This window comes from Pongo pygmaeus, chromosome 5 (genome assembly GCF_028885625.2).
Source record: "Pongo pygmaeus isolate AG05252 chromosome 5, NHGRI_mPonPyg2-v2.0_pri, whole genome shotgun sequence".
NCBI lineage: Eukaryota > Metazoa > Chordata > Mammalia > Primates > Hominidae > Pongo > Pongo pygmaeus.
Genome location: NC_072378.2, coordinates 26,339,997 through 26,363,975, shown reverse-complemented (window position 1 = coordinate 26,363,975; position 23,979 = coordinate 26,339,997). Strand labels below are relative to the sequence as shown.

Below are 23,979 nucleotides of genomic sequence, written 5' to 3'. Positions count from 1 at the left end.
GTAATCCCAGCGACTAGGGAGGCTGAGGCAGAAGAATCACTTGAACCTGGGAAGTGGAGGGTGCAGTGAGCCGAGATCGTGCCACCGCACTCCAGCCTGGGCTACAGAGTGAGACCCCGCCTCAAAAAAAAAAAAAAAAAAAAAATCTAATTATTTCAAAATAATGTAAAAATAGGCTGTGATGGGATTGCTATTTCTATTGCTTGGAATTCCATGGTTTATCAAGTTTGTTTGTTTGTTTTCCCCACAAATAGTTGTTTGCATTCTTGGCTTTTTGTTGTGGTGATGTGCTCATTAGGCCATAATTCATTTATGCAGTTACATGATTTTTTAGATATTGCTGAACCTGCTTCAAAAACCCATGATCTTTAGGACTATGTGTTTGGTGCATCATAACTTGCACAATAAAAAATCCACTGTTATTTTGAACATTCTATTTTAGAGACATCATTTATTTCCACTTCAATGCTCTCGTTTAACTAGCTCAGCAAGTATTTTGTGATGTAAAAAGTTAGTGGTCCTTATGTCTTTATTTTGGCTTGTGTGCAAATTCCCCTTTTCTCCTATTAACATTTATGACAGCTTTCCCTGAGTTTCCTGTTGTATCAACCCCAGAAGACAGTCACCCCCGTACCTTCTGTCCTCCACATGAGAAGAACAGGGCATGGAGCCTCTGGCAATTTACATTATCTTTTTTCTGGGCAATTCTTCATTACTTAATTGTATAGTGCTTAATATAAGTGAAAGCACACTGAATGTATTGGTGTTGCAAAGGCAATGTTTTAAAATCTTTCGGTGTGCTTTACCCCTGTATTATTATTTTGTCTGTAAAAAAAAGTCTGTGGCAATAAGAATTCGTTTACCAGCTGACCGGTGAGGTGGCTCACGCCTGTAATCCCAGCATTTTGGGAGGCCGAAGCAGGCGGATCACCTGAGGGCAGGAGTTGGAGACCAGCCTGGCCAACGTGAAATCCGGTCTCTACTAAAATACAAAAATGAGCCGGGAGTGGTGACACATACCTGTAATTCCAGCTACTTGGGAGGCCGAGGTAGGAGAATAGCTTGAACCCGGAAGGTGGAGGTTGCAGTGGGCAGAGATTGCGCCATTGCACTCCAGCCTGGGCAACAAGAGCGAAACTCCGTATTAAAAAAAAAAATCATTTACTAACTATATGCCAGTGTTTTGTTTAAAGTAACTCAATTATTAACAAGTATTTACCCTTTTTACAGATAGGGCCATTGAAACTCAGATTAACATGTCTAGTATCGGTGAGAGAGCAGCCACTCACAGATTCGAAACCAAAAACCAGGCTACTTCTCTTTAGCTGGGCGGCTTGGCAATATGATTAGGAATTCTTTTATGTTTTGCAATTTGGGCTTGTTTCAACTTCAGCATGGTAAATGCTCTAATATACAGGGAAGGAGTAAATCTTTTTTTTTTTTTTTTTTTTTTGATACGGAGTCTCGCTGTCGCCCAGGCTAGAGTGCAGTGATCTCGGCTCACTGCAGGCTCCGCGCCACGGGGTTCATGCCATTCTTCTGCCTCATCCTCCTGCGTAGGTGGGACTACAGGCCCCCGCCACCTCGCCCGGCTAATTTTTTGTATTTTTAGTAAAGACAGGGTTTCACCGTGTTAGCCAGGGTGGTCTCGATCTCCTGACCGGGATCCGCCCGCCTCGGCCTCCAAAAGTGCTGGGATTACAGGCGTGAGCCACCGCGCCCGGCCAGGAGTAAATCTTTAAACACATACAGACATCAAAAATCGAGATACTTTCCTCTAGGTACATGTTTGACACTTTCGTTTAGAGATCGTTATTCTCTAAATCCCAGCAAATCTCCCCACTACTAGAGAATTTCTTATGTCTTGGTATTACTAGAGGTAGATGGGCGGGGACTGAATAAGTTTTCCCGCCTTTCCTGGTCTTTCAGTTTTCAAAAAGGTCTACTCCACCGTTATATAAAAGGCTGCGGAAAGCGAGTAATCGTTTTGTTTAGAGATAGTTCTCACTTGTTTATCATGTCTGGTCGGGGCAAGGGCGGAAAAGGCCTTGGGAAAGGAGGTGCCAAGTGCCATCGCAAGGTACTGAGCGATAATATTCAGGGCATTACCAAGCCCACTATCCGGCGCTTGGCCCGGCATGGCGGTGTCAAGCGCATCTCGGGCCTCATTTATGAGGAGACCCGCTGGGTGTTCAAGGTGTTCCTGGAAAATGTGATCTGGGACGCCGTGACCAACACGGAGCACGCCAAGCGCAAGACGGTCACCGCCATGGCCGTGGTCTGCGTGCTCAAACGCCAGGGACGAACCCTGTAAGGCTTTGGCGGTTAAGTGAGGCCAGGCCTTTCCTTGCAATATCGTTAATGGCCCTTTTCAGGGCTGCGTACGTTTTCTCCTGAAGGGCTCACATTTGACATTATGGAAACTTATCTAACGCATTTAGCAATATTGTGTGTTTTATTGCTGTAAGTGCCCCAAAGCTGTAAGTGTATAATGCTGTAAAGTATAAATTTACGCCAAGGCTGACATACAACATGGAATACAGGTGGTAAGTTAATCATGTGTTCAGAGATTAGAAATCTGGTGGGCTGGCTGAGGACATCAACGGCTACATTGTCACTTAAAAGCTCTCAAAATGTGGTTATGGTAGTGTGTTTTTCTCCTTACTGTTAGGATTACCCTCCGTAATTAAAATTGCAGTTTCAGTGCCAAGATAACCTGACTTTTACATTCTGCTTAATAAGCAATTTCAATAACCAGAGAATACACAATGATTAGCACAAACTTGCCAGGTGCCGTTCTGACAAATGTGTCTGCAGTGGAGGGACGGGCCCCTTTGCTAGTTCAATGATCTAATTTAGCAGCACTAAAAGAAGTTTACCTGTTTCATGCCTTTGCTTGTGATCCATCATAAATATAGAAACACCTTGATAAAGGTGTAACTGCAATAATTCGTGTCTCAATTTGCTGTTTACGAAAGTATAGGGGTCAAAGAGCCAATTAAACATCTCAAGAGGGGGAAAAACCTTCCAGAATGTGGAACATTTGGGACAATTGCTTTGTTTAAAAAGCCACCGATAAAAATTGGAGGACTTTAAGTTTGCAGGAGATTAAAGTAACATAGCAACTAAATGTATTAATTGTATTCTGTCTCTAAAGTTTTGAAGGGCATTTTGGAGATATTCAAGGAAACTTGAACGTGAACTGGATAACAGGTCATTTTAGTAAGTTTTTAAAGAAAGGTTTGATATATTGCGATTACATGGAATTTCTCTTATTGTTAGGGGTTAGATGCTGAAGTATGTAGGTGTAAATTCTCATGAGTCTGTCATTTACTTTCGGATGGTGGTAAAATCCACTCTATTGAATCTAGGTAGTGGATGACTGATAAACCCATCTTTTATTATGTTTTATTCTGAATATTTTTATAATAAAAATTTGGGAAAAATTAACAGATAATAAACTGTTACAAACTCTGGTGTCATCACGGGAGAGGTCTCTGAACAGGTGAGTGTAAAAGACCTGTCTGCAGAGAGGATGGAAGTAGCAGGACACTGAGCCGCATGATACTTGTCATAAGCAGGCACATTTATTCCTCTTGCTCTCACTCTGATCAGCTGTTAGCCAGAGGGGAGGGACACGGGAACAGGGCATTTCAGGCAGTGTTGGGAGAGGGCAGGTCTCCACTAGTGTGAAGACACAAGGGGCAATAAGTAGTTTGATGCCATGGAGACTGGGAATACATATATGACCAAAGATGCAGGCCTGGCAGTTGCCTGATTGAGGAGGACCTCCTCTTGCAAATTGAGAAACTGAGAATTAACCTTATGTTGTTGGAAGCATGTTAACGAGGTATGACATGGAGAAACTTGCATTTAAGTTACATCAATTCTTTTGGATATTGTGGCCATGAACTTTGTGCTGTGTAGTGAAAATATTGGGTTCTGCTAAGGTCAAGACAGGAAACAAGTAGCCTACTCACATGGGATAATTGGAGGAGGGTTTCTTAAAGAAATTATTTGCAAATTGAGGGCAGGATACAGAAAACTAAAAAAGTAGTGCCTCCATCCAGGTCTAGTAAGCATCACTTATAACCCTGAAGGGGCATGGGAAGCAATTGCTATAGCTGCAGAGAGAGAGATCCCTGACATGGGAAGCAATTGCTATAGCTGCAGAGAGAGGGATCCCTGGCCTGGAGAGATGCTGCTAGCAGCCAATGAAAGGGAAACTGGGGAATAAATACCTCATCTCATTTTCCTCCTTTCCTCCAGTCTCCTTTTTGGGGTTTCCACTGGCTGAATCCTACCAGAAGGTGGAGGTCCGGGTAGCATATTGGTCAGAACCATACAGTTAGTCTCCCAAAGCCCAGGGCTTGGAGGAGAAAGTGGAAATAAGTCTAGAGGTCCGTCCGACTGGAAGACACTTTATGAGGAAATGCCACCACTTCCATGTTTCATAAAATAAATGTCGTGAACAGTTCTGTGTTTCTATTATAGGTGTTTTTTTTTTTTTTTTTTTTTTTGGCCAATCCTTTGCCTTGCCACTGGAAACAGCTTGTAGAGACGGTGTCGAAGTTTAAATTTTCTGTAGACCACGCAGGATCTACAGACTCTTACATAAGAAAAACTTACTGTATATACTTAATTCCACAGAATTAAATATTTACTTTCTCAATCTATGAGTTTTTAACTTACAATGGTGTATGTTTGATTTATATTATTTTGCTTTCATAGGGGAAAATGAAACTTGACACAATAATCATTGTGTTTAACAACAACAAAAACGTGAAGCAAAACACAACAAAACTTTTTAAAAATATATTTTAATGCAAGAGTCAATCTAGAATTTAAAAACCCTTTCTAGGATACACATTTTCTCATTGTTATTTTTTTTTTTGTCAAAGCCAAGCTTTTTACCTTTCAGGGTTTCTCTACTCTATTCTGTCAAACAACATTCCCGCAATTGCCATAATTTTCTATGCCCCTGTAAAGTATGACATAGTGTTTAAACAGTGGATTGTAGCCAAAATGACTGGCTCAAATATCACTGCTCTTGTGTGAAGTCACACATAGATTGGGAGCCAGGCGAAGGATGTTCTGGGCCAGAGGACACGCAAGTGGAAAATCTCAAGGTGAGAAAAGCTTTATGTGTTTCAGGAAACAAAGGGCAACCAGTGTGGCCCCTTCCTCTGTTTCCAAAGTGCATCACAATCCATTACCCTTATCACTTCTCTGACTCTGACTCTCCTGGCTTCTACTTATAAGGATCCTTGTGATTACAATGGCACCACTCAGGTAATCCAGAATCATCCAATCTCAAAAGCCTTAATTTAATAACATTGGAAAGTTACTTTTACCATTTAAGGAAACATATTTGCAGCTTTTGGGATTAAGATGTGGGCATCTGGGGGGGAGGCATTATTGTCTACCAGAAGTATAGTAAGGCATAAAACCTTTTAATAGTGTTGTAAAATGACTCCGAATTCCTAAATTACACAAACCTCCATTAGAAAATAGTTAAAACCCTTTTTGTTTGAAACTCTAAATTCTTAGTTGCCAGCTGACTGGTAATTGCACATCAACTGTGATGTTTAAAGGGATATTGAATAGATACTAGCATTCTTGGGAGGGCTATAGAAACACGCCTGATGACACTTCCAGGGACAAACTCCAAAGCTGTGCTGCAGAACATCAGGTGCTGGTGTGTCACACCTGTTACTTCTGAATCAGAACTTGACTCACCTGTCACCTATGGCTGCTGCTACTACCAAAAGTTGGCCCATCTGACATCTGTCACAGCAGAAACAGAAGCTTTAGGCAGAGTGTCTTCTCTCCTGGGTCCCATTTCTGAAGAGAAGTCTTTTAAACCTGTGACTCATTGGTGAAGCCTAGGTTACATATCTGCATTCCAGCTGCAATTGAGGCTGAGTATTGAAGTTCTGAAACCCAGGGAAGTGAGGCAATGTCCTAACCTGATAATTTGACACATTTATACATGAAATAAATGGACTAATATTTTTTGAACCTTTTCTCCTTCAAATTCCAAAGTAAAACCGAAAGTACATCTATTTGAAACTAAAATTTTATTACACAATATTTTTACTTACTAGGTGGGATACTTTGATAATTTCTAGTTGTTATATTGGATTCTATTTATGTTTTATATGCTGGTTGGGACGCACTAAATTATTTTCATTACCCATGAATGGATCTCAATCTGCATTTTAAAAAGTCTTTAATATAAGTTGTTGGCAGCCATGAATATTGACATTTATGTAAAGGTGAATAGAGAAGATGGTTGTGGAAGTAGAGATATTGCTTAATTAAAGGGGAATGATTTTTATAACAGTATGTTGGTGATGGCCCAGATAGCTTAATTTCATTGATTCCTTCAGTCATTGCACAAACATTTATGAACTGAATACTACGTCCTGAGGATACTAAATTAAAGACATTGTTCAAGGCCTGAAAATATCTTGGGAAGAGGGCAAGAATTACTGCCAACTATTTAAGTGTGCAGTAGCTCCTAAGTCGTATAGGGAATTCTGAAGTAGGGCTAGGGACATGTGTAGAGTGTGCTTCGTGAATTGTAAGGAAACCCCAGATACTGATTTTGCCCATAGGAATCAGGTAAAGGCCTCTTGAAGAGGAAACCCCAAGTTGAAGAATATTTGTGGAACAGTGTATGTAATGAATTACCATTGACAAAAAAAGAACAGATGAGAAGCCACTTCTTCGGTGTGCTGAAAAAATGAAAACGTTAGGAAGCAGGATCACAGGTGATAACCGGGTAGATTGACAAAGCACAAGGAGAAACACTTTAGGTTATAAATTACCAGTACTTGAGAAATAAAGCAGTAAGATTATCAATGACCTGAAATCACAGTAAGTGCCCCAACAAAGAATTCACTGGGTAAGACAAAAACTTGGGCTTTTTTTTTTTTTTCTTTTTGAGACGGAGCCTTGCTCTGTGCCCCAGGCCTGGAGTGCAGTGGCGCGACCTCGGCTCACTGCAACCTGTCTCCCGGGTTCAAGCGATTCTCCTGCCTCAGCCTCCCGAGTAGCTGGGACAACGGGCGCGTGCCACCACGTCTACGTCTAATTTTTGTATTTTTAGTAGAGACGGGGTTTTGCAGTGCTAGCCAGGCTGGTCTCGAACTCGTTGAGCTCAAGTGATCCACCCGCCTCGGCCTCCCAAAGTGCTGGAATTACAGATGGGATTACAGATATGAGCCACCGAGCCCGGCCACACTTGACTTTTTTTTTTTGAGACATGGTCTCTGTCGCCCAGGCAGGAGTGGAGTGGCACCATCTCAGCTCACTGAAATGTCCGCTTCCCGTGCTCAAGCGATTCTCCTGCCTCAGCCCTTGTACATGAGCTGCGACGGCAGGCTTCCGCCACAACGCCGGGCTAACTTTCCTATTTAACATTTTTAGTAGAGACGGAGTTTCACCATTTTGGTTGCCAAGGCTAGTCTCGAACTCCTGAGCTCTAGTAATCCGCCCGCCGTGGTCTCCCAAGGTGCTGTGATTGCAGGCCTGAGGCACCGCGCCCGGACCCAAGTAGTGGATTAAGTTTACCAGTAATTGATCTGTCCACAGCCGCCCTAAGATCATTCATTTTCTGTGGCTAATAAATAACACTAAGGCCGGGCACGGTGGCTCAGGCCTGCAATCCCTGCACTTTGGGAGGCCAAGAAGGGCGGATCACCTGAGGTCGGGAGTTCGAGACCAGCCCGACCAACAGAAAAACCCCGTCTGTACTCAAAATACAAAATTAGCCGGGCGTGGTGGAGCATGCCTGTAACCCCAGTTACTCGGGAGGCTGAGGCAGGAGAATCGCTTAAACCCGGGAGGGGGTGGTTGCGGTGAGCCGAGATTGCGCCATTGCACTCCAGCCTGGACAAGAGCAACTCCGTCTCAAAAAATAAACATGTAATGCTAGTGTAGTTAAGTCCCAGCCACCTAACATAGTAGTTAAATTTTAGAAACCTGGGAATAAAACATCACATACGTCACAAAAGGCTGCTGGTATTCCTAAACCATTTCCACCATCTTTTTCCGTGGAGGTTTGCGATCGAAATACTTTAACAGTTTCTAATGCTTCGCCTTCCCTTTGTCCTTAGCACATCCGCCATCTTGGGAGGATCGCTAAAAACGGCTCGGTTTAACTCAGCTAGAATCCCATTAAGTTTACAAAACGAAACCCAAATTGTCGTTATCAGTTACAGCCCTTCGTGTGACGAAGGAGGTGGCCCTGAAAAGGGCATTTTATGGGTGAGCTGCTATATAAAAAGCCGGGGTGAGGCTCAGCCACCAAAGCCGTAGAGAGTGCGACCCTGGCGTTTGAGCGCGTAGACCACATCCATGGCAGTGACTGTCTTACGCTTGGCGTGCTCCGTGTAGGTTACTGCGTCGCGGATCACATTCTCCAGGAACACCTTAAGAACACCGCGGGTCTCCTCATAAATGAGGCCCGAGATACGTTTCACGCCGCCACGTCGGGCCAAGCGACGGATGGCGGGCTTCGTGATGCCCTGGATGTTATCACGCAACACTTTGCGATGGCGCTTGGCGCCTCCCTTTCCTAAGCCTTTACCACCTTTGCCTCTACCAGACATGATGAGAGACAAACAGCAACTCTTAACCTCTGCAACTTTGTGGCTCACTGAAGCCCCTTATATGTAAATTATGCGGACCTTTTTGGAGACTGACTTGGAGGGGCGGGAACGAAACCTCTGTCTCCGCCTTTTCCGTAACTTACTGGGCGTCCCCTACACTATTGCCTTGGGAAGGAAAGGGGGCGGTGAGGGTAGGGGAAATGTAAGTTGATTTGACTCCTTCCTGTTTCCTTGTTTGGGTCTTGAGTGTAGGTTTCTGTGTCCTCTAGTCCAGTGCCTGTGGGCTCTCGAAGAACTGATAATGTCTGTCTCCTAAAAGCCTTACTATTTGCAAAAAGGAGGCAGTAACGCTACACTTGTCACCGAATGGATAGACGAGAATAAAATTATTTTTTTTGAAGCAGTTTTGCTCTGTCCCCCAGGCTGGAGTGCAGTGGCGTGATCTGGGCTCACTGCAACCTCCGCCTCTCGGGTTCAAGCGATTCTTCTGCCTCAGCCCCTGCAGTAGCTGCGACTACAGGTGCGCATCACCACGCCCGGCTAATTTTTGTATTTTTGGTAGAGATGCGGTTTCGCCATGTTGACTAGGCTGGTCTCGAACTCCTGACTTCAGGTGATCCACCCGCCTCAGCCTCCCAAAGTTCTGGGGTTACAGGCGCCTGGCTTTAATTTTTAAATGTGAAGATTATTTAAAAATGTATTTTTACTATTTTTTTTTTTTTTTTTTGATACGGGGTCTCACTCTGTTGCCCAGGCTGGAGTGCAGTGGCGCTATCTCGGCTCACTGCAACCTCCGCCTTCTGGGTTCAAGCGATTCTCATGCCTCAGCCTCACGAGTAGCTGTGATTACAGGCACGCGTCGCCACACCTGGGTAGTTTTTGTATTTTCTTAGTAAAGATGGGGTTTTGCCATGTTGGCCAGGGTGGTCTCAAACTCCTGACCTCAGGTGATCCACCCACCTTGGCCTCACAAAGTGCTGGGATTACTGGCGTAAGCCACCACGCCCGGCCATTTTTATTAATTCTTAAAATGTAGCAATACTTCTTAAATTTGGCCAATCATGAGACTTAGCGTTTGACAGAGACATATACATTCACATCGTTTTTGGCATTCCTAATAAAGAAAGACCTCTAGTAAGGGAAATCAATATTAATTGAAGTTTCATTCTTAGTTTTTCAATGTATAATGCAATATCTGAGGTGTAAAGATCAGGAACCCCAGGCTTGAAGACATTCTCTAATAAATGGCATTGTATTGTTGGCTCCATTCTGGAGTCTCATTACCTTGCTACCTACCACGGCTTTCATGCCACTAAAGCATACATGGTAAATCATGGTGAATAAAGGTTTGTAAATTAACAAAAATAATACTAATAAGTTCTGTGAAATACTGTCCTAATAAAAGATTCCGGAAGAAATGTTCTACCTACAGATCATAGGGTATGTGTAGTAGAAAAATTCAACATTAACTCTTACATTTTACTACTTCACATTCATTGCTTCCTATATACTGCAAGGGTAACTTAAAAATCCCTTCTCTGCTGGTGCCTAAAAGCAGTGAGAAGATTATTCATTTTGTGGAGTTAAGAGTCTACTTAAATTTTATCTTAGGTTCAGTTACCTGTAGGAATAGACACAAGGATCTCAAGTGCTCTCCTTTTTGAGGTAAGCACCAAACAATCATGATTCATTCATTCAACAATTTAATGTCCACTACATGCCAAGAATAGTGTACAAATACCAGGTTTACAAAGATAATCACGTTTATTCTCTTAAAGAACTCAAACGTTTAGTAAAGGAAAAGTACACTCAGGGTTGGGGGCAGATATCAGACCAGCATACTTCTACTTACTGTCAAGTATTTAAGGGTGGAGCAGCCATATCCCAGCTTTACTGGCATCACTCTGAAGCTTGTTAGACATACAGAATTTTGGGCCCAACCCCAAATCAATAGAACTGATATTGCATTTTTAATGAGATCTCTAAGTGGGTGGTAGGTATGCTCTTCCAAGTTTGAGAATAATTGTTTTAAAGCTCTGCTGTCCTATATTAGCCACTAGCAACATGTGCTCATTTTTATTTAAATTAATTTAAATTAAAAATTAATTTGTACGCTTATTCTAGCCACATTACGGTACTCAGTAGCCACATATGGGTAGTGGCTACCTATTGGACAGTGTTAATACAGAATATTTTTATCATCGCAGAAAGTTTTATTGGGCTGTATCTATGATAAGGGGGTTTCTTCTGAAGAGCTTCTAACCCAGTCTAGAAGGGAGGAGGGAGTTTGGTGGATGCCTGAGACATGTAAAAAGAAAATTGTAAGTTTGAGTATAGTAGTGGCCTTTTTAGGAAATAAAATTAACACAATACTGTTGTACTTGAAGAGGAATATCAAGGAGCCAGTGTCCTCAGGTAAGACTACCTCATGGACAGTTACAATCGATGTGATTTCTCATGGACCTTTTGAACACATTTGATTCTAACACAAAGCTTTATTTTGTATAATAGTCTATATATGTTTTTGCCCCTTTTAATATTTATTCTACATAGTTTCTTTTTTTTTTTTGGAAATCTTTAAAATCTGAATTGTGTGATGCTTAAGCACAGTGTCACTGGATTGATCTATTGAATACTACTTACAACTCTCACAGTCATTTACTATGGTGGTGGTGAGGATGGGGGAGTTAACACAAAATGAAGAGAACACTGGGCCTTAAGTTAGATAGCTATCACTTATCTAACTAGTTTTTCCTGGCTACTTTTTGCATCTATAAAATAAACGGTTCCAACCTCAGTGTAATGGGAAATCTACTGTTTTAGATTATATTCAGATTTAGGATTCCAAAGCAACACAGAACTCTTTTTGAGGGCTACCAAAGTAATAGGTGAAACTTTGCAGGACTTCAAGTTTACAGTCCATGGGGTGATCCAGCTTTCAGGAACCTTGTCCGTGCTACAATTACAGAGAAGATAAGTACCAGGTCCCAACTTATGTAGCCTAGCCCCTTTCCTCTTTGAACATCTGGCGAACTTTGTTGGTGAAACTGAGTCTCTGTTATTGCCCTCCAGAAAGGGCAGAGATTAGTTAGCCCAATGCCTTTTTACTTATTAAGATCCTAAGTAGCCATGGGAACCAGTCAGTGTTGCACAAGAATGAAATGGTGGCATCTGTTAATTGACTATATCTAACACGGTGAACAATTCCAACAATTATTCAACAACTATTAAGACTACAATAATGATCAAAATAATAAACAGTAAACAATCTGAATTTTAATTGTATCTTTATGTCTAGGCAATATAAAGCTATGGTCCCAAAAAAGAAATACTTAGAGTATGCTTGTGACTATCACTGTTGAAAATGATATCCATAATGATGCACCGCCCCTGCCTCCAGAAACCTATAAAATGCTTCCCTACTGGAATTGTGGGGTCCTACTAATCCAATTCTATAAGTTTAGCTTTTTTATAAACCACATTTGTATTTCTGTGGTATATAACAAGGTCTTAAGTCCCAGAGACTCGTTTCCAATACATGCAAGAGAGTAAATAATTACTTAAGACAAGCTTAGTAATTTTATTTTATTTTTTTTTGAGGAGGAATTTCACTCTTGTTGCCCAGGCTGGAGTGCAATGGCACTATGTTGGCTCACTGCAACCTCCGCCTTCCGGGTTCAAGCGATTCTCCTACCTCAGCCTCCCAAGTAGCTGGGATTACAGGCGTGTGCCACCATGCCCGCCTAATTTTTGTATTTTTAGTATAGACAGGGTTTCACCATGTTGGTCAGGCTGGCCTTGAACTCCTGACTCAGCTGGTCTGCCCAGCATGGCCTCACAAAGTGCTGGGATTACAGGCGTAAGCCACTGCGCCTGGCCAAGACAAGCTAGGTAATTTTTATGAAATTAGTTGAATGAAGAGAGATGACATCTTTAAAGTTGATTATTTTATCTAGGATTTATATGAAAAAATTCTCTAATCACTATTGAGTGTAGGCCAGAATAACTTGATTTTTTGAAATGAGTATTTTTGTTAGAAGAAACATAACATCAAACTACTTCTCTTGTTTCTTTAACAAACATAGGAGTTCATTTCAGCATCTGATTATTTGATGGAGAATACCAATTTTGTGCTTAATTATCTAATAATAACCTAATTCCATCAGCTGTATTGCAAACTAACAGATAAGGAATACTGAAGTTACTCAGGTTTGCTCTGAAATGTTTGTTCAGCTCCTTAGGTGGACATATTCAAGCAATTAATTTAGGGTGTGACAGCTTAGTTCAGATTTTGTGTGTAAAAAGCCAAGTAGAATGATGAAAATTTAGAGTGATTTAAATCAGATTTTTTTCTTTCTAACCCTCGATGCCCACACTTGCAATGTTGAAAGTTTGTATTTTATTTTTTTAAAGTGACTTTTACCAGTTATTCAAACCGGTTGTACAGACAGAGAGGAAGGGAAATTTGTATTATAAATATGATTTTAAAATATAAAAAATGTACAAAATTCTATGATATTAGCAAAAAAATAGTGTCTTTCATTAAATTACTTATAAAGTGATGGGACACGAACATGTACACAAGCTCTCAATGCTCACAGTTGCCAAAATGATGTTGGCCTGCCATTCTATTATTTGTTGGTTCAGTTTTCTTTTTTGGAGATGTGGTAGTTGATCTTTAATGCCCATTCTAGGTCGGAAAAATCCATGATCCTAACTTTTAAGAGAAGGTTGGTAACTCTACTTAGGACTTTTTTTTTCTGTAAGAGGAATAATGTAGCCTCACCCTTATCTTTCTGGAAATGTTTAAACCACTGAAATATGGAGATCAAATCCAGCTTACACACTGGTAACTCAAATACTATTTTTTTTAAGCTATCTTTTCTAAAATAATCACCCCTCTTGTACATAGAACTTTCTACCTCAGTGCCAATTCCTAGAGGTTGATGCAAACAGCTCGCCAGAGAGCCTGTGCTATTGTTCCTGCGAAAAAACCCAATTTTCCTGCACATTTGGATAACAATGAGTTTATCTATATAAAGTTGAGACGATAAGAATTCACAGAACAATGCCCTGGAAGAGAGATTTGCAAATGAAAGAGGGAGAAATAGTATTTTTAAGGAAAACCTGAAAGTTGTCTCGATTTGACCGAAGTTTGAAAGAGAGTTGGGGGAATAAGAAAAGTTTCAAGATGCCAGTTTTAAAACTATGCACAGAAAAAAAGGCAGGAATGAAGCCCGAATTCTCTCGGATCAGTTTCCCCCAAATCTCTAATTATTTCATGCCCAGATTTCTTATATTTTTACTCTTTTTTAAGGGGCAACAAACACAGCAGCGCGGTAGATACGAGGAGTCCTTTTCCAGCAGCGCCGCGCATGGAGCAAGGAACCAATCATCACTCAGCGTCTCTCTATATAAACCCTCAGCCTCCCTCGTAGAGGATATGCTGTTCTGACAGTTTGTGATTACTTTTGTCTTTTCTGGCAATACAAAAACATGTCGGAGACTGCTCCAGTTGCTCCTACCACTCCTGCACCCGCAGAAAAAACACCTGTGAAGAAAAAGGCGAAGAAAGCAGGGGCAACTGCTGGGAAACGCAAAGTATCCGGACCCCCAGTGTCTGAGCTTATCACCAAGGCGGTGGCAGCTTCCAAGGAGCGCAGCGGCGTTTCTCTGGCCGCGCTTAAGAAAGCGCTTGCGGCTGCCGGCTACGATGTAGAAAAAAACAACAGCCGCATCAAGCTTGGCCTCAAAAGCTTGGTGAGCAAAGGTACTCTGGTGCAGACCAAAGGTACCGGTGCTTCTGGTTCCTTCAAACTCAACAAGAAAGCGGCTTCCGGGGAAGGCAAACCCAAGGCCAAAAAGGCTGGCGCAGCCAAGTCTAAGAAGCCTGCTGGGGCAGCCAAGAAGCCCAAGAAGGTGACTGGCGCCGCTACCCCGAAGAAAAGTATCAGAAAGACTTCCAAGAAGGCAAAGAAGCCAGCAACCGCTCCTGGGACCAAGAAAGTGGCAAAGAGTGCGAAAAAGGTGAAAACACCCCAGCCAAAAAAAGCTGCCAAGAGTCCAGCTAAGGCCAAAGCCCCTAAGCCCAAGGCAGCTAAGCCTAAGTCGGGGAAGCCGAAGGTTACAAAGGCAAAGAAGGCAGCTCCGAAGAAAAAGTGAAGCTGGCGGGACGTTCCGCTTTGAAAATTTAAACGGCTCTTTTCAGAGCCACCCACAGGTCTCAGTCAAAAGAGCTGAAGCTTTTTTGGGGGGGGCGGGGGAAGTGGGGTGGAGAGGGGTGCGGGTGTTGCGGTGTTGTGCGGCCACGGTCTATCCCAGTCATGCTGGTTGGGGGTCAGTAATTCACAGCTCCCAGCATCCTGGGCGGGAGGATCCTCCCGCCTCAGTCTCAGCCAGTCACCGGAGTAGCTAAGGCTACTTGAGCCACCAAGTCCTACTTTTTCTTCAAATTCCCGCGGTGGTGTGTGATTGGCCGGCTGATTTTTCTTAAAGCGCGGCGCTTAAAAGTGGCCCTGAAAAAATTTTATTTATGGCACAAGGATATGGTGTAAATGCTTTAGTTTACTTTAGCATTGAGGTGACTTCTTGGGCACAGCCCTTCCTGGTTGTGAGCAATACGTGGCATGCCCAAGGTGCCTGCGGTCCACGATCTTGTGCAGTTAGTCGTTGAGAATGGCCAACTGCAGGTGGCGCCCGATGTCTTTTGGCAGGCCTTTGATAAGCCTTAGCGCTGGGATATCGGCCCTCAGGTACTGTACTTGGAAATAGGCAGTGTGGGGGCTGCACTGCCTGACGAGGTGGCTCGCCTGTAATCCCAGCATTTTGGGAGGCCGAGACGGGCGCATCACGAGGTCAGGAGTTTGAGGCCAGCCTGAAGAACATGGTGAAGCCCCATCTCTACTAAAGAAAATACAAAAATCAGGCGTGGTGCCGCGCGCCTATAATTCCAGCTACTTGGGGGCTGAGGCAGAAGAATCACTTGAACCCGGGAGGCGGAAGTTGTAGTAAGCCGAGATCGCGCCACTGCACTCCAGCCTGGGCGATAGAGCGAGACTCCGTCTCAAAATAAAAAGTGTGGCCATTGTCTTTTTCTGTCAGTGGCCAGCGTCTCCAGGACTTATTTTCCCAGGGGCTCTCTTGCTTGTTCATTTATTTCTGCCTACTCTTAACCTCCTAGCACTGCCGCCAGGTAACACTAGCATGCTGGCCCAACCCGCTCGGAGTAGCTGTCTTTGCGGAGGACGCGGTGTATTAGCCCTACTGGCAACTGTAGGCCCGCGTGGCAAAGCAGGTCTTGCTTTTGGCGCGAGTTTGGTCTTGCTTCCCGCGTCCAGGTAACGTTAGAAAAAAAGGCAGTTCTTGTGTTAAGCCAATCGGAGGGATAGTGGATAGTTCATCATAGTCTCTGGCTCAGTTTTGTAAAACTTGCTTTTTCTATTGGTTTGCAGAGCCTGCTGAATTAACCAATCAAAACGTATTCTTAGATTTTTATTTGCGTGGATTTTCCGAGAGAAAATTTTTCACCAATCAGGTTGCAATATTAAAAGTTGTGTATGCTGGGCCGTAGTCGAAAAGCCTGTTTTTTTTCCACCTCCCCCTCAGATGGAATACTCCAAATGGAATTCTCTTTTTGGAGACTACTCACCTTGTCATTCTGCGTCAATCTGCACAAGTATTGCTACCACCCTGATGCTGAGAGAGAGTAAAAAGTATGAAAGGAACCTCTGTCAGCTTATAATCTACTTCCTTTCCCAAATTGCTTTCTCACAGATTGAGCTGAACCAGGGAGCTAGAGTTAGCTATCCAATACATATTTGGTGATTAGATAAGAAATAGAGAGGGAAAAATAAATGAAAAAACTTGGAGAAGGGAGGAAGAAGCCTGAAATTGGGGTTAGCAGGACAAATAAATGGGCTATAGGAAGTTGGGCTGACTTGGATGTACTACTGTTTCCATTGTATTTGGCAGGCTGAGGTTATTTTCTGTTTGTTTTGTTTTTGATTTTAGAAAAGCCCACTTAATAGTACAGAGAAATCTCGACAAAATCTGATTTCCAAAGATGTTTATGGGACTCTAGATGGGAAAAAATTACATTTTCACAAATCCTAAATGCAATTTGCTTATTTCCTTTGTGAGTACAGGCAGCTAATCACTGGATTTCACATCAATGATAATCATAGATATTTTCATATCACTTTGTACTTATTACAGGTGTCTTGAAATACTTTACACTAATTGTGAACCTTTCAAGCCAACATTATACTTGCTGCTAGATCTTATTATTTGATGTGTAACTAAAGCACATATACAGAGTTTAAGAAAAAAAATTTAGTGTCACTACCTTTCTTACCCTGTATACTTTTTTAAAAACATGGTTTTGAGAAGGCGTCTATAGACTTTCCAGAATCTCCAGAATACATAGCACAAAACAAGTCATGAACTCTTGAACAAGTTTGCAGTGGGACCAAATACCATAAATCCCTCATGATTATAATACCTCTTAATCTTACTTCTTTGTTTACATTCTGCTTATTAGTTAATATTTTATTATATTTTACATTATTATTTGCCTCCCTCCCCACAAAGAAAAGGATGTAGCCTGTGATATCTTTCCAGTTATAAGCAGGAATTTAATTTTTTGGGAACCACGGCTACATCACACAATTTCTTCTTTGTAGAGAAAGCCAAAATACCTCCCTGTATGAGAGTGGCTTGATTGAGAAGGGGATCTGAATAAATGGGAGGATTTGAAGTATTTATTCAAAATAATCTTTTTGAAAATGAGTGAAAAATACAGGTATGTAGGGGTGAGCAAAACTTCACCCTCTGAAAGTTCACTGAAAATTAACGGAAAAAAGGCAGATTAATAGAAAAGTCAAACTTCATCATAGGTTTATGTGACATGGGAACCTTCACAATGAAGGCCCAGAGGTACAGGGGAACCTGTCCATTTTTATGCTTAGGTTCAACGAAGTACCAACTGCCATGTAGAACTGTGATTGGATAAAAAGGGTGTCATCTAATGCTAATAGACTGGGGAAACATAGCAAGGCCTCTGTGTCTAGACTCTTCTTGGCCTCTGGCAAGATTCTTTCCTTCTGGGTATTCCTTCCTCATTCTAGAGGACCCTCTCTGGAATGAGGGAGGGTCTTATGACCTACAGCCAAACAACGTAAGACATATACTTTCTTATGGCTAGCTTTTACACAGAAAGGAGGGGGAAAAGTTACCGTAAGACTTTTAGGTTTTATGGCTGGCTTTGAAGAAAAAGGGGTTCTAGTTTCAGTAACCACCTTGGGGAAGAGGGATTCTAGTTATTATGTGTAGCCTCAACAGAGGATGAGAGGCCAAAGGATAGCAGGAGGTCACTTCTGCTTCTAAGGACTTCGTTTTGGGGTATTATTTTCCAGTTCCCAATGGGGAGAAGAGATCTGGGAGGTCTTTAGTACCCAGAATGACAAGATTTAGGCTTTTGATGAAAAGTGATAAGGAATAAGAGAATTAGTTGGGGAATGTGGCATTCCTCAAGAGCAGTCCAAATGACTATAACATACCTCTAGTTTCTTACTGTTACAAAGCACTTACTTAACTGCCTCACTTGGGCAGTTACAATGCATTTATATCAGGTATAGCTAAAATGCTTGATTTACTGTTAAGAAACTTGGGGCTTAGAAAGGTGAAATGGCAAGAAATGACCATTTGCTGTCAGTAAATGGTGGACCTAGGTCTCAAACAAGTTTCTTGATTCCTAGAATCATTCTTACGCTGCTTCAATTCTGTTACATCAACTGGAAAAGGAGTGGTATTTTCCAGTTCCTTTTTAGGCTCATTGAGAAATAAGCAGAATTTATGTATTTCTATTTCTAGCCCCTTGTGAAGTATCCATTTCATAATGTGTTTGGAATGCAAGAGAAGCAATTAAATGTGATGATTCAATCAATGATCTTCCAGAGTTGCTCTGATTTATATAAATTCATATTCATATTCATTTGCCACAGAGGACATGCACTTGTTTTCAAGGAAATCTGAACTTGTTTAAATATTTTTCCATATCTTAAAATTTTGGTAGCAGTTATAATGAATATCTTGAAATTGGTAAAGAAAACTAACAGTGTCTTAGCATGGAAGTTGTGAAGGGCATTTTCATATTATCTTAGCTGTTGGAGAGTACTTATGTGTATGGCATAGGTCTGACACAAAAGTAATTTTTAGGATCAACCTGAAGTCACTACTTTAACTGGAGGACGCAGATTTTCATGGAATTGTGGGGAGGCCTCAATCATCCCTGTTACACAGTCACTAAATCAGGTTGATTTTTAAAGAATCCTCAATAATTCTGACATATTCTTCCGTCTACATTCTCTCTTCATTCTATCATAGCTGGGATTATTCCAATGCTTACTAACCATTTCCCTAATTTCTCTAGCCTCCAATTTCTAAATTCTTAACTATTTATTTATTTATTTATTTTTTGAGACAGAGTCTTGCCCTGTTGCCCAGGCTGGAGTGCAGTGGCTCGATCTCAGCTCACTGCAGCCTCCGCCTTCTGGGTTCCAGTGATTCTCTTGTCTCAGTCTCCCGGGTAGCTGGGATTACAGTCGCACGCTACCATACCTGGCTAATTTGTTTTTGTATTTTTAGTAGAGAGGGGGTTTCACCATGTTGTTCAGGCTGGTCTCAAACTCCTGACCTCAGGTGATTTGTCCACCTCGGCCTCTCAAAGTGCTAGGATTACAGGTGTCAGCCACCTGCCCGGCCCATTTTCAAAAACAAAAACCAAATATGCCTTATGAAAAAGGTCACTGGCTTCTCATAGTTTCAAGGGAAAGCCCTGTAACATCTTAGCCCCTTTTCATAACTGTCTGCTGGCACTCACAGACACTAATAACAATGTAACCTTTCTATTTCTTCTTCTTTATTATTATTATTATTATTTTTTTTACAACTTTGTTCAGGAACAATTCCCTGTGAGAATCTTTCTAATACTTCCAATTCCTTCTGAAATTACATCTCCATGCAAAAATCCCTCTAATTCAAAACGTAAACTTATCTCTGAAAATGTGCTTTCATGACATTTAATAGTTGAGAACAATTATTATCAATAGAAAAATTTTAATGCATCTGTTATTTTCTCCCATTAACTAAACTGAACTCTAGAGCATTTGTCTTATTTTCCACTACTCTAGGGGCGCGCATGTGTGTGTGTGTATATGTATGTGTGTGTGTGTGTGTGTGTGTGTGTCTGAATTAAAAAATTCCATCGATTGGGTTACATTATTGTCAGATACTCATCAAATTCAGTGGTTTCATTTTCTGTTTTCCTGTGTGGGAAAACAAGAGTAACAAATTTCTCTGCCCCTTACATGACCCTTGTTTCCATGGCCTGATTTACAGACTACCTTATCTTCGGAAGTATACCATTTTATATATATACAATTTTTAGTGGGGGCAACTACAAAACAAAAACAAATAAAAAAAATTCACCTTTGCCTTGCAAATTCCAAAATGTTACGTATCAATATTTACTGTTGGCAGGTCGAGTAGGGAGAGTATGGAGAAATAATAAAATGGGATTTCTGAATTGTCTTGAGTTTTAGCTATTATCTTTATAATATGAAGAAGCTACTGGTTATTCAGAGATTACATACTTGTTTTATTTTAATTATAAGTACTTGCAGGCAACTATGTAACTGTGAAATGGATATATACTATAGAGTGTGCCAACAAGTACGTAGAAAATATGATCTTACACGAGTCAGATTTGAGATTGTCCCCAAATAAAATCACAATTTATTTTAAAGACATCTGGTATTATTTACTACTATCTCAGTGTATGCCTTTGAAAAAAGTTGCCTGTGTATATGTGGTTAAATCAAGGCTATTATTTGAATAGTATGCAGAAAGGCTAAAATTTGTCAGTGTTAATGTCATATTTTACTGTATGTACATCAGTTACATTTCTGTGCAATTTGCAGTACTAATTATAGTATAATAGAACTTCACAATCATATAAGACCCTGTAAAGTTCATTTTATTATTATTATTATTGTCATTTGAGATGGAGTCTCTCCCTGTCACCCATTCTGCAGTGCAGTGGGGCGATCTCAGCTCACTGCAACCTCTGCCTCCTAGGTTCAAAGATTCTTCTGCCTCAGCCTCCTGAGTAGCTGGGATTACAGGTGTCCACCACCACACCCAGCTAATTTTTGTATTTTTAGTAGAGATGGTGTTTCACCATGTTGGCCAGGCTGGTATTATTATTTTTTTAAGATGGAATGTTGCTTTGTTACCCAGCCTAGAGTGGAGTGGCGTAGTCTCAGTTCACTGCAGCCTCTGCCTCCTAGGTTTAAGTGATTCTCCTTGCCTCAGCCTCCCAAGTAGCTGGGATTACAGGCACGTGCCACCACGCCCGGCTAATTTTTGTATTTTTTTAGTAGAGACAGGGTTTAGCCATGTTGGCGAAGCTGGTCTTGAACTCCTGACCTTAGGTGATCTGCCTGCCTTGGCCTCCCAAAGTGCTGGGATTACAGGCATGAGCCACCCTGCCTGGCCTAAGACCCTGTAAATTTTAAAACATCCATTTATTTTATTGTATATGAAAAATTTAAACATGTTAGTAGCTCTTCCAGGTGATAAAGCCCTCAGGAATAACTGATGAGGATGCTGCTGAGGCTGTTTATTTAAAACAGTAATGCCTAGTGGGGAAAGTTTTGGCTCCAGCACTATCTGAAATTTTCTTAGTTTCAGTTTTTAAATGTGTTTTAGATAATAGATAACTATTGAACTTACATTTTTGGAGGCTTCATAAAATACTGCATGACTTCTGGCCCATTGCAGGCACTCAATAAGTGTGGATTTTTCCTATTTAGAAAAACTATATATTAAAATTATATAAACTTTATCTAGTCTTTAATTTTTGTAAATAGGAATGCACTCAATGGTAAATTCTGTTCAGTAATCTTTTATTTTAAATCTCAACTTGACTAAATTTCCAGAGGCTTTGTTTTAGGCAAATGACCATGTTAGATGTTCTGGTGGATTTAATGATATAAAAAGATGCATTCTGTGCCCACCAAGTCCAAGTCCTCACGTACTGAAGTCCAACAGCTGTAAGAGAAATACAGGTTAAAACTTGAGCTAGAATCTTAAAGAAAGTACAGGTTACAGGAAACAACATTCGAATAGAGAATGCTTCTATCCAGCATAATAGGATGTTCGCTATGTTACACATATCTGACAGTAGTTACCTTAATTATGGATAGTTATGCTGTTTTCCTCATGCACTGAATCTCCAATTCACAAGACCCACGTCTTCATGTCTGACAGGCTTCCATGAACAAAAATTTCTTCCATAAATCTCCAGGACTTCTTACTATGGCTACCTTGGCCTGCAGAGCTATTTACAGCTTTGTCACTATTAATTTTACCACATGACTAACCTCTTTCCTTAGTGCAAGTTGCGGGAAAAGAGCACATTAAAAAAAGTTAATAGAAATTTCTCAATGATAGTTAAAAATACTCCACCCCATTTCAAAGCTGAGGAATTTGCTGAAATGTTTAAATAAACAAAATCCTTCCAAATAGCATGTAGTATCCCATATAGTACATACACCCTTCTGTATTTCCAAATAACAGCCTGTATGATTTCGGAACAGAATTCCTTATTTTCCTCCCCTTCACCTACCAGTTTCGAAGCTGTGCCTTTGTATGGAAAGGAAAGGCAGAATATTTTCTGTAAGAACTTTGAAGCCGTCCAAGGATTTTCATGTTTTGTTGATAAATATGGGATACCTTTAATGAGATTTGATTAAGACAGGGTATTTACTAAAGGTGAAAAGTTCTTTTAAGATATCAGCCGGAAGGCCGGGCGAGGTGGCTCATGCCTGTAATCCCAGCTACTCGGAAGGCTGAGGCAGGAGAATCGCTTGAACCCGGGAGGCGGAGGTTGCGGTGAGCCGAGATCGCGCCAGTGCACTCCAGCCTGGGCAACAAGGGCGAAACTCCGTCTCAAAATAAATAAATAAATAAATAAATAAATAAATGAAAAAAGAAAAGAAAAGAAAAAAGCAAAGAAAAGATATCAGCTGGAAAGTTGAAAAGGCTTATGATTTCTGCATTTTCCTTTCGCACTCAGGTCTGTCTGAGAGGCACCCATCTGCACCTTCTTTGCTTTGACTCCTGCAGTTTAGAACCTAAGCAAGGCTGTCAAGTCTGCAAGAGCTGTGTGTTAATGCCACGGGTCTAGGTGTTCCAGCTAATAACCTTAGCTTTAGACCAGTATCAGGCGCACAGAGAGGGTAACCTTGACCGCACCCAAGGCGCCGACCGTCGCCGGCAAGTAGCTGGGTCTCAAAACACTTGTGGAGTAAGGCAGCCTGATGCAGACGAAAAGCGCTGGCCCCTCGGGCAAGGCCAAATAAATATCAGGGAAAGGCAAATCCAAGGCGTTGAAAGCCTATGCGGTTAAGACCTAAAATGCAGGCCACCACTTGAAAGAGAGTTAAGAGCCAGAAAACAAGAGGGTGGGTTAAGCAGGGAACAATTAAGTGGCCAGGAGTTAGAAAACGAGAACAAATACGAAAAAGAAGCAGAGGGCCATAACAGCAAAACAAAGCCAGCTAAACAAATGGAGAACGGCGTAGGGAGCCCCAGCCCCAGGCGAAATCTGAGGAAGCGCTTAAATTTGGAAATTTAAATGAAGCATTGAGGGGACTGAATGCCACTATTTCAAGTGTCTATTTGGATCAGTGCAGTTTAGTGGTCTAACGCGTCTCAAAAGATTACAGCTTTTTTCACGGACAAAGTGGTTGGCTCTGAAAAGAGCCTTTGGATTTAAGGTTCGCACTCAGAACAATTTACGCCCTCTCCCCACGAATGCGGCGGGCAAGCTGGATGTCCTTAGGCATGATAGTCACGCGCTTGGCATGGATAGCGCACAGGTTGGTGTCCTCGAAAAGCCCCACCAAGTAGGCCTCGCAGGCCTCCTGCAGCGCCATCACCGCGGAACTCTGGAAGCGCAGGTCGGTCTTGAAGTCCTGAGCGATTTCTCGCACCAGGCGCTGAAACGGCAGCTTCCGGATTAGAAGCTCGGTGGACTTCTGGTAACGACGGATCTCGCGCAGAGCCACGGTACCAGGGCGGTAGCGATGGGGCTTCTTCACGCCGCCCGTGGCCGGAGCGCTCTTGCGAGCTGCCTTAGTGGCCAGCTGCTTGCGCGGTGCTTTACCGCCTGTGGATTTACGAGCCGTCTGCTTAGTACGCGCCATAGCTCATCTGCAAAGTAAGTGTGTTAGGAAGAGTGGTTTGCCCCTCTATTTATATAGGAACAGAATCACTCTGATTGGATTGTGGACAATCC

At 41.8% G+C, this 23,979-nt stretch overlaps 3 protein-coding genes across 5 annotated transcripts in view; 2 read left to right on the top strand and 1 right to left on the bottom strand.

Moving 5' to 3' along the window:
* Positions 1 to 2,017: 2,017 nt before the first annotated feature.
* Positions 2,018 to 23,979, top strand: part of LOC129038393 (uncharacterized) — a 58,815-nt gene continuing 36,853 nt past the window's right edge. Inside the window, exons 1-2 of the mRNA XM_054491348.2 lie at positions 2,018 to 2,310; positions 7,690 to 7,720. Of these exons, the coding sequence (XP_054347323.1) occupies positions 2,018 to 2,310; positions 7,690 to 7,720 (324 nt within the window). The remainder of the gene's footprint in view (positions 2,311 to 7,689; positions 7,721 to 23,979) is intronic.
* The window catches only part of LOC129038403 (uncharacterized), a 36,470-nt gene continuing 20,777 nt past the window's right edge, over positions 8,287 to 23,979 (bottom strand). The window contains exons 2-4 of one of the 3 annotated variants that reach the window (XR_010126598.1): positions 22,306 to 23,894; positions 21,869 to 22,017; positions 21,567 to 21,728 (exon numbers count right to left, since the gene is read on the bottom strand). Coding sequence is in view for 1 of the 3 variants with exons in the window: in XM_054491361.2 (XP_054347336.1) it covers positions 8,307 to 8,637; positions 23,559 to 23,889 (662 nt within the window). In the remaining 2 variants the exon portion in view is untranslated. Of the gene's footprint in view, positions 8,638 to 21,566; positions 21,729 to 21,868; positions 23,895 to 23,979 lie in introns of those variants that run through there. The other 2 variants (XM_054491361.2, XR_008503140.2) reach the window with 2 other exon arrangements.
* On the top strand, positions 14,062 to 16,454 carry H1-3 (H1.3 linker histone, cluster member). Its single transcript, XM_054491350.2, has one exon. It carries the CDS (start codon positions 14,115 to 14,117, stop codon positions 14,778 to 14,780), a length of 666 nt encoding a protein of 221 aa, XP_054347325.2. The 5' UTR covers positions 14,062 to 14,114; the 3' UTR covers positions 14,781 to 16,454.